At 42.1% G+C, this 15,354-nt stretch overlaps 1 protein-coding gene across 25 annotated transcripts in view; it reads right to left on the minus strand.

The window, feature by feature from the left end:
* ank2b (ankyrin 2b, neuronal) overlaps positions 1 to 15,354 on the minus strand; it is a 189,914-nt gene that overhangs the window by 19,019 nt on the left and 155,541 nt on the right. For 10 of the 25 annotated variants that reach the window (XM_070992831.1, XM_070992830.1, XM_070992838.1 and 7 more), the window contains 17 exons: positions 14,480 to 14,634; positions 14,172 to 14,383; positions 12,956 to 13,160; positions 12,761 to 12,857; positions 12,417 to 12,645; positions 12,182 to 12,307; positions 11,951 to 12,073; positions 11,133 to 11,165; positions 10,780 to 10,801; positions 10,334 to 10,372; positions 6,815 to 8,395; positions 3,779 to 5,818; positions 3,138 to 3,215; positions 2,085 to 2,216; positions 1,822 to 1,971; positions 1,461 to 1,695; positions 548 to 608 (listed from right to left, as the gene is read on the minus strand). In XM_070992831.1, coding sequence (XP_070848932.1) covers positions 548 to 608; positions 1,461 to 1,695; positions 1,822 to 1,971; positions 2,085 to 2,216; positions 3,138 to 3,215; positions 3,779 to 5,818; positions 6,815 to 8,395; positions 10,334 to 10,372; positions 10,780 to 10,801; positions 11,133 to 11,165; positions 11,951 to 12,073; positions 12,182 to 12,307; positions 12,417 to 12,645; positions 12,761 to 12,857; positions 12,956 to 13,160; positions 14,172 to 14,383; positions 14,480 to 14,634 — 5,518 coding nt within the window. The remainder of the gene's footprint in view (positions 1 to 547; positions 609 to 1,460; positions 1,696 to 1,821; positions 1,972 to 2,084; positions 2,217 to 3,137; positions 3,216 to 3,778; positions 5,819 to 6,814; positions 8,396 to 10,333; positions 10,373 to 10,779; positions 10,802 to 11,132; positions 11,166 to 11,950; positions 12,074 to 12,181; positions 12,308 to 12,416; positions 12,646 to 12,760; positions 12,858 to 12,955; positions 13,161 to 14,171; positions 14,384 to 14,479; positions 14,635 to 15,354) is intronic. The other 15 variants (XM_070992835.1, XM_070992832.1, XM_070992828.1 and 12 more) reach the window with 10 other exon arrangements.

Below are 15,354 nucleotides of genomic sequence, written 5' to 3' on the forward strand. Positions count from 1 at the left end.
ACAGTCGACGTGAAACTTCATCCATGTGTCTTCTGGCCATTTGTTTGGTCTGCATGGTTTCTGTCATTGGATTAACTGAAGTAGAAGTAGGCTGAATTGGTTCAAGCCTCTGTTCACTAGTTGGTTGTGGAAAGGACATCTTTTCAGAGACCTCACTGGTTTCCATAAGCTCCATAGACAGTTTCCTGAAGTCTTGCTCAACTTGCTCACACTCAATCAAGCTATCTCCAAAATCGGTCAAAGACAAGGGTCGGCTCTCACATACACCTGTTCGAGAGCTATTGGATGACTCTCGCCAAGGCAACGGTGACAAATTATGGGCATTGTATTCAGAATGACTGGTTTGTAGACACTCCAAGCTCCATTCCTCTCCCCCCTCTGCTCCCTCATATCCAGCAGTGTCCTCATCATCGCATGGTTCAACAATGGGGTAAGGAGGTGGGGTAATCTGGGCACCTAACATGGGTCCCCCTTTGTACAAAGGGCTTATCACATGGGATCGGAGGTTGTAGGGAGAGGTGCAGTACAATGTGAAGAAAGGACTTACTTGTTTAAAACTGCTTTTGTGCACTGTGTCTGTCAATTCCTCATATACTCTTTGTGATGAGCTGTGAAAAAAAGAGTTTCAATAGTTTCAATATTCAGCCACTGGATGGTTGTTGCAATGTGTAAAAAAGAACAGATTCTGATAAGATTTTCACATAATTAGCGTATTCCTTGATATCATCCTAATGTATAAACTTGATATGTTTTGTGAAGTACACAGTTAAGCCAAGTAAACCTAATCCTAAGATTTCTGGGGCCAGAGATATGTCACAGTCATTTTCAACTACCTCAAACTCTCTCTGTCTCTGAAGCTTTGACATCTCTCTCTGTGCACGAAAATGCACACTAATATGACTTTGTCTTCATGTTATGTAGTTTACTATGATTAGGGTGACCAGATGTCCCACTTTGTGCGTGACAGTCACGCATTTCCATTACTTTTCACACACCCTGCAAATTGTGACCTCGCAAATTGTTAGTGACACTGTTAATAACAATTCACGACGTCACAATTTGTGGGACGTTGAAAAGTAATGGAAATGCGTGACTGTCCTGCACAAAGCGGGACATCTGGTTATCCCAACTATGATAGATAAACTGTCTTCATAGGCTATGTAGACTAACAAGTTAAGGGCGGATTTCACGCGTTGATCATTTTTCATTCGTAGGAGATAACGACAAACAGCGTGCCTAATTTAAAAAACGTTTTTAACATATTAAACAAGCAAAATATAATGAGATATTTTCAGGAATGATAGACAAGATGTTGTGAAATAATAATTTAATGAAAACCCAATTTCATCAATATTTTTACTTTCGACCTATTTTCACGTTTTCCTGGAAAAGTGCCAGCGCAACATCCGACGGGTTTTCCTAGATTCCTAGATAGAAATTAAACTTTCTGCATAACTTACTATGTTGTTGCCATCTCTTTCTGTAGTTTCTCTTTTTGGGCATTTCTAAGAAGGCCTGTTGCTGTGGAATCTGTCTCTGATCTTCCCATTGTCTCATGAAGTGATGACAAACTGGAGGAGAGGTCCTCTGCTGACACCATTGGTACTTCTTGTCCCGAGCCTGGACTCCTACGTGTGACCTCTGTACGCCTGCCTGGCCTAGGGCTGTCAATGTCTTCATGAAGGGCAGAGAAACCTGACAAAGGACATACAAAGTTATAAATAAGTCTGAATTTTATAGGAAAGCAATCAATTTGAACGTTCTACAAAAACATGACAACAAATTAATCAACTGTCTACTTCAAGTTAATATGTTGTGTACCTTCACTATGATCCAGTGCTATGGTCCGCTCTATTTCTGCATAGGTGTGTGAGGATGTTTCTTCTTGAGTGGACTTGATTATCTTGGTTTCAATGAGGTGAACAATGTCCATTCGGTTGATCTTCGTCAGTCTTTTGATTAGTGTTGTTTCTGGTGATACCAAAAACAGGTGAGACTTACTTAAAAATTTTCTCTCAGCCTCTGCTTTGCACTTCTTTAAAGAGTAATAATTCTGAGAAATTTGTACCCTACTGATCACTAACCTGCGGCATGCTTTCCCTCCCTCTCTGCCCATAGTTTCAAAAGGGCATGGCTTTGGTCTTGAAGTGAGTTGGGGTTTTCAATCCTTATCAGGTTTATCCTTTCCTCACTGAAGTCCAGTTCACGTGCCAACTCTGTGGAGAAAAATATAATATATACATATAATAATAATATGATGATCCCATGATCCATCCATCCATCCATTATCTATACCGCTTATCCCTTTCGGGGTTGCGGGGGGCTGGAGCCTATCCCAGCTACAATGGGCGAGAGGCGGGGTACACCCTGAACCGGTCGCCAGCCGATTGCAGGGCCACATGCAAGGACAAACAAACATTCACGCTCACACTCACACCTACGGACAATTTAGAGTCATCAATTAACCTAATGAGCATGTTTTTGGTCTGTGGGAGGAAGCCGGAGTGCCCGGAGAGAACCCACGCATGCACGGGAAGAACATGCAAACTTCACACAGAAAGGCCCCGCCTGACCCGGGGATCGAACCGGCAACCTTCTTGCTGTGAGGCACCCGCACTACCTGCTGCGCCACCGTGCAGCCCATGATCCCATGATATTTTTGAAATATAAATGAAAATGTTTCTTGAGAGCCTGGCTGCAAAAATTATGTAATAATGTATACTTTAACCACCTAGGACCTGGCGTCCACATATGAGGACATTATACTGCTAATAATAATAATATACATAATATTATATATATTTATATATGTGTATATATGTATATACACATGTGTGTGTGTGTACACACACACACACACACACACACACACACACACACACACACACATACACACACAAACGCATGCACACATATATGTATGTATGTATATGTATACACACACACACACACACACACACACACACACACACACACACACACACACACACACACACACTAAGAATTCTTTGTTTTTACACTCATCAGGTCCCAATCTGCCCAAAGAACGAGAAATTAAAAATAGATGCCATGCAAGAGTTTCGGTTTTAGGAGGTTAAGTTTGACAGCTTCATCACTGCTACTAAAGTATGACTCACCTGTCCAGCTGAATCCCAGATGGTCAGCTATAATGGCCAACCGTTGCTCTTTTCTTTCTTCTTCATCCTGTGGATCTACTGCAAATACCACCAGACATCCATGAGCGGTCAGAGCCGCAAGGTATACCACATCAAGTGACATTCAAAAATGGCATTTCAAAAAAAAAAAATCACTGGCTTTCTTGACAGTTTTTTTTTTTTTTTTTTAAGTTAATTCATGATTTCAGATGAAGGAATTATAAGCGAGACAAAGTACATACTATGTCTGCGAAGAATGGTTGTGATAGATCTTGTAGTGACACTGACTAAGAAATGTACATTTCAATCATTAGAAAAGTACTGATGTTACAGGATGTTTTTGTTGTATTAATTATTTACTCTTTAATCTTTCAAACATTTTGGTGACTAAGTTGTTTTCACAAGTTCCATAAAGCCTTTAAGTCAATCTTGAGATTTTCAGCACACAGGAGGAAAGAGAGACGTCATTACAAAAACAAGTACAACGCAAGTGACACAGCCACATGGATTCATCAACTACAATGGGACTTATGTACAAGAGACAGAGAGGCAGCACCTTTACAGCTACAGAGTACTAATGAGGCACAAGAGATAGAGAATAGCCCCTTAAACAGGGGGGATACCTTGACTTTGGGCTTTATCGTCGGGGATTCGCTGCATCTGTGTCTCAACAGGGTTGTCCCACAGTGGTCTAATGGGAAAGACGTCTCCTGAGGGAGGGAACTGCATCTCAGGGAAAGTTTCTCTTTCTATGATTGATGGATCAATGAGACTACTCTCATCATCTGAGTTGGCAGCTGCAGCCTCTTGTTCTTTCTCTTTTTCTGCCTGTGCCAACCTTGCCACAAGTTTTGCTGCTTCATCGCTTATCTCTTCGAAGAACTCAATTGACTGTTTGTCTGGCTCACTTTTCTCTTTAGTGGGTGCTGATGAAAGTGATGACTGACCACTTTTGCCTCGGACTGGCAATCTGGACTGGAAGCTTTTAGATTTTGTCGACTCAGCACTTTTTTTAGCAGATGTCCTGGTAGACTCCACCTCACAGAAGCTCTTGGCTTTGGAAGATGGTGTCTTGGTTTTGACATCCACAGAGGGACCTGCATCTGTCTCAGATTTTCTCCTTGAATCCTTTTTTACAGGAACCTTAAGCTTTTTGTCCTGGGTAGATTCAGTACGTTTGACAGTAGAATCAGACTTTAAAGAGCTAGCTTTGATGGGAATTCTAGATTTAGATTCAGAAGAGAAGGAGGGTTCTTTTTTAAGAGTGGTTGAAGAGGGGGTTGCATTAGATGGAGAGGGAATTGAAGATTTACCTCGACCTTGAGGAGCAGACTTAGCTTGTGTTTTGACGGGAGTCTTTTTAACACTACTGGAAGCACTTTGTTTGGACTTGCCTGTTGGTTTGGGGGCTTCTACCACTGACTGTGGTTCTTCTGGAGAAGAATCAGAGGACTCTTGGCCCTGTTCAGGGTATACTGATCTAGTGACTGTAGTTTCTGCTGTTTGTACATTTGTTATCATTTGGTCAGGGGCACTTGTGTCTAAATCTAAGCATCCCTCATTTACATTTCTTTCTGTTTTAATCTCTAGACTTTCAGGGGAGGTTTGATCTTTCTTTGTAGGTTTAGCTGAAGCTGAAATGCCCATTTTAGGGATTTTAGATTTGGAGGCATCAGCTTTTGAGGCTGGCTGATCATCTCCAGGTGAGGACTGAAGCTGAGAATCAGCTGTTTCTTTTGAATTCTCAGTCTCCTCGGACTTAACATCTAGTGTTAGATTGAGGCCAACTTCAGCTTCTGCTGCTGATATCACAACTTCTTGCCTGTCCTCTTCTAAGGGAGGCTCCTCTAAAGGCTGTTCACCTATCTGGAAAAAGGCGAAGCCACCCCCCTCCTCCTCATAGCTCCTCTTAGTCATGTCAATAGCACCACTTCGGGTCATCTCAAAGAGCTTCCCCTCTTGGAATAGAAAGGGGTTGGGCTCACTGGTTGGCGTGCTCTCTTCTGTTGGTGTTCTACCAGGTGTTGTGTCTGGAGTTGCTTGCAGAGATTGACGGTCCACCACCAGATTCAATATCTTCTGTTCCTCCTCTTTGACACGAGCTGCAAAAGTGGCATCATCCTCTCGCATGGCAGACCATGAATCAGTGTCTACCCTTGCAGTGACACCTTTTGACTCAGTTCTGGGAGGTCCCAGTGCCTCATCATCCTCCTCTGTGTCGTCATAGACACAGGCCTCCGGTTTGAACATTTCCTTTGTTTGACCTGTGGCACCAGTTGCACTGAGTCCAGCTTCTGGTGCTCCCAGATGTACTTTTTTATCTCCTTTCACCTCATCTGTTATGTTGCTAGCTCGTTTTAGTGTACCAGTCTGTTGACTGGTCATGCCTGACTCTTGACCATACATATCTCCTTCATTTTTTCTCGCCTTCCTTAAGCTCTCCTCCTTTTGCTCATCAGTCCTGTTTTCAGTGTTTGATGTTACAGCCGCCCTTTTGGCAGTACTGTCTTTATCAGCAAATGGCAGGACTCTTTGTTCCTGTGCAGTTTCCAGTTTGGATTTTGAATGATGCTGGTCTGAGACAGAGTGAGGTCCCTCTGAAGTGAGACTGGCTGTTGTTGTGTTCTTGACCTCTTTGCTGTGGGATCCATCATGCAAACCTGCTGAAAAAGGAGAGGGAGGTTGTACTTTATTATGGGGATCAACAAAAAGAGCTAACTTTGAATCTTCAGTGGGTCTATTGAGCCCACATTCACTTTGCGAAAGCTTCTCACTTGTGGGCTCTAATGTTTCATAGCTGTCATCCCCTATTTTGGCATCTGCTGGGGGAAACAAATCTTTTCTAGAGTTCTTTTTGCTCCTTGCATCTTGTTCCATTTCATCAAATGTTTTTATTTTGGCTGCCATCTTAAACATCTCCTCCTCTGGAGTGATTTTTCTCTTAGCTTCGTAGCTGTCTGATGTATCCTCTTCTTCCAGTTCTTCAAGGATGACAGCCGATTTGGATGGAACAGAGAGGAATGTATGGTCAGGGGGTTTGGGGTTTACCTCATAACTTACCTCTTCAGAACTAGGAGTTTCAGGGGAGAGGGGACTCTTACCGGAACTTGTCATCTGAGATGTCTGTTCACAACTGTCATCATCAGCACTAGCCTCATGGTCTCGAAGCAGCCTACCACGCAAAGCATCTTGGGGGAATTCTGTAGCTCTGGAGGGCTCTGGATGACTAGATGATTTACTAGGTGGACCTAGAGCTGAGGGAAAGGATGGGTAGCTTTTCTGCTCTACAGGGCTGCTCTCCAAAGAGTCATGTGGGGGAGATTCCTTGGTTGGACTAGGTTCAATAGAGTCTGGGGACTTATGGGATGAGTTTTCTTCCATGAGAGGACTACCTTCTAGAGAGTCTCTGTGACTTATTGTCAAGGAGTCATCAGCTAATGGACTGAGAGCATCTGAGTCTTGTTTCAAATGCAGCTCTAAGTTTTCATGACGCTGAGAAGGGGATCTAGAGGCTGGAGAACCATCTAAAGATAATGCTTGCTGACGATCAGGGCTTTCGTCATCGCTAAGAAAAGTTTCTACAGTCTCTGAAATTCTCTTTGTAAGCTTTTGAGGTTTAGATGGCTTAGGCTCACTCCTCCTAACAGATATGGACTCACTTGTAGTGTGATCATCTGCAGCCTCGCTGGAAGAGACAGGGAGGGTCATTTCTGTAGACAGTTGGTCACCAGTGGTTCCTACACCAGAGTCTCCAGACTTCTCTGTGTCTTTACTTTCTTTTTTGACTGTTGTGGCAGTTGCTGCCAACGATGTAGAGGTTTGCTGTCCAGTTTTGGGAGAAACACACATACTTTCTGGGCTTGTGCCTGGAGTGGCTAGACCCTCATGTTTGTAACTGTCCTCAGAGCTTATATGAGGGGATCCATCTCCAGAACTGGCACTTAGTGAGTCTGCCACACCCTCATGTTTTAAGCTGTCAGAGCTATCCTCAAGGCCACCATTTCCAAAATCTACAGTTTCTGTTAGCTCTGAATGGGTGCCAACAACTGGTTTCTTGGTTTCTTTGTCTCTGTCTTGCTGAGTGGTCTCTTTCTTGCGAGGTTTGGAATCCAGAGATACTTCTCGTTCTTGAGAGACACGTGAGGTTATTGCTTTGGTCATGGATTTTGACTGGATGGTTTCTGATTTTGTGGTTTTTTCTGATCTTGACGTAGTAGATGTTTTGAGCTCAAATAGCCCAGACTTTCTCTTTGAGGGGTCCTGCCCTGTTTGGAATGCTTGCATCAGCTCTTTAACTGACATGGTCTCTTCAAGTTTTTCAGATTCAGCTTTGGGGGATTTAGGGGGGCCCTGTTTTGATTTAGGGCTTTCTTTGGCTTTTGGTTTGCTCATAACAGGCAGCTGCAATGGCCTGTTTCCAGTGACCTTTTTGCTCTTTTGCTCTGCTTCGACTCTCTGTTGTAAGGCTTTGACTTTGTCCTTTATTGAACCGATGGGAGTTTCTTCAACCACTGGAGATACAGGTGATGGTGGGCCAGGGGCTGTAGGCACACTTAAAAGAGCACCGGCATCTGTTGATTCCTCTGCTTGCCTCTGGTCTTTCCCCATCCTTCTGACTGGCTTTTTAACATCGCCAGCAGTTTTTCTGTCATGCACTTTGGTTGGAGTGGTTGGTTTTGCACTTTTGCGGAGTACAACATCCGTGAATCTTTCTTGGACAGCTGGCTGTTTTTTAGCTTTTACTTTGGAGCTTATAGGTGCATCCAGGAGGTATTCTTTAAGGTCACCACTGTCCTTTATGGCTTTAGGTCTGGGAGCTCCTCTGTTAGCTCTACTTTCACGTAAGACAGGTTCTTGAATTTCTAAGGCTGACATCTTTTTGGCCTCCTCTATCTCACTGTCTGAGAGAAGAACCCACTCCTCTGCCATTCTAGCTGCCTTGGCTACCTCCTCTGCTGCCTCACCCTCATATGTTCCACTCCTCAGTATCTCACTGACTTTCTCTAGGTCCTCTTTGACTTTCTCTAAGTCCTTTTCCATTATTTCTAATGGCTCTCCAGAAACATCCTCAGTCCCTTTCTCTAGACTGCACCCTCCTAAGGAAGGGGATTTCTCTGTGGAGTCTGCTGTCAAGATGGCAGTCATTTTGATCAAATCTTGTTTCATCTCTGACACGTCGGATAGGAGGTCTGGTTCTCGGATCAGCTCTGATTTCAGGACTGATGTCTCCGTCTCTTCATCTTCCATATGGAAGAAGAACAAGTAAAGAGTAAAGAAAATCAAAAATTCAAATGAAAGGAGACAGACATTGGAGAATGTGGTCAGGACAAGATTTGGAACACACTGCAGGGATCATAGGACAACAAATTCACAATGGGTTCTACATCAGGGTATCAGAGGAATTGGGCTTATACTTTCATGTCTCTGGGGAACTGTGGTAAAGCAAATGCTAAATAAGACCGATGGGAAATGATATGACCAGGAAATAACTTGCTTATACACTCAGCACACCCACACTCACGAGACAAAACAATAGAACAAGACTAAATACATTCAAAATTGTACCAACTATGAGTGAGACCAGGTTACCAAGAAAGCAACAAGTACAATGGGAAAAGGGAAAACAAAGGAAACAAAGAAAAAACATCAAGACATCTCAAGATTGCTCAGATGTATGACAAATGTAAATGTGATAATAGGCAAAATGGCTTGAAAACAACTCAGAATACTAGTACTATCTCTCAAAGAAAGCCAGTGATAACTTAGACAACAAATGATGATTTGCCATGCTTTTCATTGTAGATAAAGCATATCATTTACTTTCAAATAATGTAAGGAAGATCGCTGTAATACTAGAATAAGACGTCTTGCAGGGAGGGACAAAATTTTAATTGTCTTTGCCCTCCATTCAGCCTTATGCTTGACTAAACATTCGAAATATAACTGAAATGAATGAAAATTGAAATAATGAAAAAGTGTGCACAAAACCACGAGCAGAAGGTGTTGTGAGGGAGCATTCCAAATAAGCACACCAACAAAAGAACAAATAAACTCTCATTAACAAGACATGACATGTAATCATTCAGACATACAAGCACACACATACACATTTATGTAAGGCAAGTTATTTCCATGCAAAGCAAAGGAAAGTGCTGATGGAAAGGTCCTGGTGAGGAGTGACTGGAAAGTTCAGTGTACTGATTAACTCTACAATTAGAGCTGCTTGTTAGTATGTCTTGATTGTGGTGAGTTCTTGGTGTGTATATATATATATATATACATATATATATAGTAGTTTTCCTGAAAACACATGGAATTTTAATGAATCGCATATCATCCATGTATGTACAGCATGGTTCATGTATACCATGGGTTGTTTTATTATGAGGTTAATTTAAATGCTCAAGTATGTTGTATTTTTTCACATCTCTACATGACCAAGGAAGTAGGGTAGAAGGGGAAGGATTCAGATTGCTTTACCATTACACTAGAGGTCTACAGATGGAGGGTTACTAATGTTATGGCCTCTAATCTCCTGGAACTGGATGCTTGCACAATCACTAGCACCCAGTTTCAGTAATTTCAAGTACACATAATGTGAGCAACTACTGTTTGGAATTTCGGTGACCAGAGGTACTAGCACAACCCTGGCCCAGCATGGCACAAACTGAGTGGCTGAAGCAGAGCAGGATGAACACATTTTTAAGAAGAGGAAGGCAGCATCAGCAGGAAGAGCCCAGGTGTGCTTCAGTGATGACAAATCACATCACCTAATCTCATCTCCTTTGAAAGATGATCATATTCCTTTCTTGCTGCTATATGATGGCTACAGTTTTCTACTACAAGGGATTCAAAGTCATACATCTCACAAGCAGCTGTGAATGACATTGTTGGTAAGAGTCTCTTTTTGATTGAACCAGTACAGAGTCTGCCTTAATGCCATTAAAAGTTGCCTATTGATGTGCCAAATTGCAATGCTGCTTCAATCCACCCACCTCAAGCGTGTTTGTTTGGAGTCACTAAATGACCAAATAAGCACTAGCATAAAAAAATAGTCACACTAAAAATGGCACTGTGACTGTGTTCACACTACTGCCAGATTTTAGCTAGCACAAAATTAGAGTCATTTGTGATAAACATCACCACAGTATGAATGAATTTAATTGTTATGTACATACGTAGATGGCAGTGTCTAACTCTTTCTCCATATGTCCGATCTCAAATTGTGAAGGGGAAAGAGTCAAATTGAAGACATTGAGGAAGGTGTGAAATCAGAAAAAAGAAAGTAAAAAGTGAAGTTAAGCCTCAGGAGAAACGTAACATTAACATGGGCAGGTGCGGGTAAAGTGTTTTTGGTTGTTTGACAAGACAAAAATACATGAAGCTTAAAGGGCTTTGATAAAATGTATATGGCCTACAGTTATGCTAAGGGCTAAACTGGCAGTGTCAGTTTATCAGTTTGGTTAGTCCTCTGTTTAACTTCATTAGACTAGTCACCCACACAATATCAGTGTTTTTGTCATATTAGTTTAGTCAATAAAGACAAGCAGACATGCAGTATTATATTAGAACAGCAACTATTTTAGTACATATTAAGTCAATCAAATAGGAAAAAATGTCTTACATTTCTCTAGCGTTCTGCTGGTCTGGAAAAAAAATATGGAAAATGAATCACAGTTAGCCTTTTTTCATCAACTGTATGTGCCTAACATTCATACTAATACTACCATTACAATTGCTGGTTCAGAAAAAGAACAGAAGGAAAGAAGGACCCACGTAACACCACAACAAAAATGAGTTATGCCACTGACAAATCACAATGTCATCTACTGTATTACAATAAAGAATGTATATCTAAAATGTAACATTTGACCACTCGTGAACATGTCTTCTATTTTGTCCTGATGACAAAACTGTGGACAAGATCAGCAAAGCTAGTTAGCAGAAGAGGGAGCGAGAAGCGGTGGCTGCTTTTACCTCTTCCTCTTGCTCTTGGTCTGAATCGGACTCCTTTTGGGAGCAAGAAGCAGCGAGAAGCAGAAAGATGTACAGATAGAAACAACAGCAACATTAAAGAGGGAAAACGACAGGGGGCAATGTGTGGTTACCATAGCAATGAAGACAACCAATCAGCTTGATTTCAGGGAAAGTCACAGTGGTCTTTAAAGCTGCATTAGGCAAATGGTTTGGCTGTAAAATCAGATTCACCTTGTTAGCCAGAATCCTATTTTGACCTTTTTTTGTCTCTTGACGCTTTGGCATAAAGGATCACAAACTGGCCATGTTATCGAGACACGATATCAAATTGCACGAGTTCTAGGATCTTGACTCCAATACATTTTATTTTCTCCTCATGTTAAGCCTGCAATATTGCCTAGTACAGCTTTGTAGATGGTGCACTGGTTAGAAAGGCAATTTTCACAGTAAAGCAGCAATCATCACTATAAAGCAATAATACTGGCCTCTCATAACCTTAGCACAATTGACTTCTTTGAAACATTAATATAAGAAATAAGGATTTAAACTAATAAAAAAAAAATAATTGGGGCTATGTTTTGGAATAGTGTAGTAACTGATAAATGAGATACTAGTATGTTTTACAGCGGTACAAGGAAAATAGGATCAAGATCACAGTATGGTCTAGCCTCCAAACAACTAGAGTATCTTATTTTAGTGCTTTTCATGTTTTCATGTTAAATTATAGCTGCCAACAGCCAATTTTACTTACAAGAGCTATCAAGACACACAACAGAACAAATCCTCTGTTGAGTCAAACGGCAGTATTGAACCCTTACCTTGCAGTACGATGGGAGAGTGATATTGAGGTTGCATATGGCATTTTGGGTGAGTGACCTGTAGTTCCTGGGTTCTTTCATAAAGGACAGACGGCCACACGGCTCCTGAGTGTTGTCTCTGATCTGCAACAGCCAAGAAGTTCAGCATTAGTCATTCAACTGTTATTGCACTTGCAAAGAAAACTCTGTGCTTGCATCTTTGTGAATAAACTAATAAGGAATAGTGCTCACTTTGATAAAGAGTGCTAGTCTGTTCTCCTTAAAGGCAAAGAAGCTGAAGAGATGGTGCTGGCCACTTTTGGTGAGAGGAACGAGGTTTCCAAAGCAGTCTGCATAGATAGGTTTGCCTTCCAGTACCTGAGAAATATAACACGCAGATGAGTACAAGGGCTTAATATCAAATAATGACAGTTGTTAGCTGTAGTTGTAATTGGCGAGACTCTCCTCCTCTTCTCTCCTTCCTCACCTCTACGTCTCGGCTGCGGGCCACTTCAGTGAAATTCTCCTGCTGTTCCAGGGTTTTGTCGATCTTGTCATCGGTCATGCAGAAGCAGCGCAGTCGGGCCTCAATGGGATCGTGGGTCTTGGCAAAGATAACAAACTTAGCCATGTAAGGGACACAGATGATTTCTCGGTACACCTGAGTGGAGAAGTTGACAGATTCCTGGACTTGTCGACAGTCTATCAGCCAAAATCTAGAGAGCAGAAGGGGATTGGAAAGAACCAGTGAGGTTTTAGCTGCTAAATCTGAGTCTCTTTAAATCAGTAGCAGATTTAGTTGTGCAATAACAAACTATTTTTTTGAGTTACCTGGCAGACACATTGGTGGTGAAGGAGACACAGTCATTGATGAATGTTAAAGGAGTTGTTCCTGTTATGTCCTCCCACTGAGCAGGCGTTGTTCCACCTGCACATGGACACAAACACAAGATCAACATAGATTGTGAGCATGTGTGTGATTGCTTTATTCACAGATTTGTGAGTGTATTTGTGTGTATTTCTAACCAGTGATACTACAAAGCAGTCGTAAGGTGGGGGTGTCCCCGCCGAAGCCATTGAGGACTGGGTCAGAGTTGGTCTTGGGGACAGGGATGGTCATGGTAATGGGTTTATGGAACTTCCTCCTGCGGGGTTCCAGAGTGACAATGGGACTGAAGGTGGCCTTGTTCCCCAGGATCTTCCTCACTACATCTACATTGACTGGCTGGGCCTGGGAGAATAGACAGACAATACAGTGACCATACTTTTTATTGTCAATAAATCTTATACAGGATTATTGCCTGAGTAAGGTCAAGCAGTGAGGATGGTCTCCTGACTGAAATGCTGCTTTGTCAACTGACTAACTACAAGCTACGACATAAAACAACCATCTAATCTGACACTCTGGGTAGGTGCAGTTTCAAAGAAATGGTCTGGGATATCCCAAAAGCACATGGCCCATGTCCCATCTCCACCTTGTCAAACTGAAAGATTCCAATGGATCCAGCTGTTCATCTTCTAAATGGCAACTCAGACTTTCCACTTGGAAAGAGCATGTAAAATATGGTTGGCTCGTATGTTTGTTGCCTAGCTATGCTAACTGTATGACTATAAGGATAATATTGGTTGGTCAGCATTTGGTGGATCCACCACTTTCGTATGGACTGAAATATCTCAACTACTACTACTATTAGATGGATTACCATGAAATTTTGTTATCGTTCATCGCAAGAATATAAATCCAAACCACTTTGCCTGTCCACTGAATTTCATCTAACACTACCAGCAGGGCAAATTTTTCACGGTAGCATCTGCTAGGTGGTTTGGATGGATAGATTAACAAAACTGAATAGACACATTCATGGTCCCCTGATTGTCGCATCTAATGACTTTGTTAATCTCTTGATTTTCATCTGGTGTCAGTGGATTAACCATACCATACCATTTGGTCCAGACATGTCTCCTAGAGGTTGAATTGAAATAAATGGGTGGACCCCGACTTTGATCTGGAGCCATCAGCAGGTCAAACTTTTGCCCTGTATTGCACGTTGGAATCCTACTTTCTGATGGTGGTATGGTTTGATATCTAACTGTGAATCTTGAGTATAACCTCAAAACATATACAAATTGTGACCAGTTCTCACAATCTGCTACAGTACTAAGATAAGACGAATTCCACATAACAAGTAAATGCATATGTCAAATGGTAACCTCAGACAATAGTGATGCCTTTATCAATTACCTGTAGTCCGACCCTGATCCTCTTGGTGAGGGCCCCCTCAGGAAAAACTGCCTGGACTTGGGGCACAACGGTGCTGCTCAGGATGCCTCCTTCGGGACCAATCAGATTACTGTCTTGCTTGATGCGCGACACCACAGCAAAGTACTGGGGGAAATCTCTAGTGATGATACGGCAAATGCGCTTCTTCTCGAGCTCCTCTGGTGTGTCCAGCTCTGAAGGAGGGAAGCAGAAGGACATTAATGTTTACTTTTTAGGTCTACTTTCCTCAACTCATGGTGTAGTCTACTGTTAAACCATAAGAGACTGACCCTCATCCATGCCATTGAGTATCTGGTTGAGTTCCTCTTGGGTGTGTTCACAGTGATGCTCCTTCCAGCTCTCTCCAGTCTCACTCCTCAGGATCACCAGCTCCCTCTCTTTACCCCGCAGTGCAGCAAAGTGGGGGATCTCCACAATCACAGGACTGGAGGGGTAGAGGCCAGGTAGAGTGAGTAAGCATAGACTGTCATGGATGACAGAGTACAATGCATTAACTGCCTCTGGACATGTGTCTCTTTTGCATCTTCTCGCCTTTTCATGCAAGTTGTGATAAAACTTACATTAGTGTATGACTGCTTATGCCAATAGCCTTGCTACATGTCTGTCGTCCAGAGGCTGCATAGCTGGTGTTCAGACATGCTCTTGGTGCTCTTTAGTACACCTAACACAACTCAGTTGATGGTGCATTGATTATTTTGGTTTGACTTTAGCATTGATTAAATTGCTCTGGCTGCTTACCTTGGTAGCTCAACACAATGTAAAACACTAGTTGTGAGCAACAAGTTTAAACAAGTTACATTGCAAACGACGACTATGCTGCAGGAGAGGTTTGAGAAGGTGGCTGAAGTTCTGCTATGGTGACTATTATTATACTACAGTGAGCACTATATCAAAATCTGTCAATACCCACAGGGATGAGTTACAGGTGAGGAGACAAAGGTTCTGGTACACTCACTACATTTCATATTCAAGCATTGAACCGTCACTTTAATACTTACCTGATGTGTATAATCAAAACAAGCTACAACACATATCTAGAAGAGGCATGCTACAAGTACAATCCAACATGGGACAAACACAGCTATTAAAGCATAACTGCTGATATTTTCATGTGATATTTACTGGGTTCTTTGGCCTGCCAGTA

The sequence above is a fragment of the Chaetodon trifascialis genome, chromosome 23 (assembly GCF_039877785.1).
Source record: "Chaetodon trifascialis isolate fChaTrf1 chromosome 23, fChaTrf1.hap1, whole genome shotgun sequence".
Lineage (NCBI taxonomy): Eukaryota > Metazoa > Chordata > Actinopteri > Chaetodontiformes > Chaetodontidae > Chaetodon > Chaetodon trifascialis.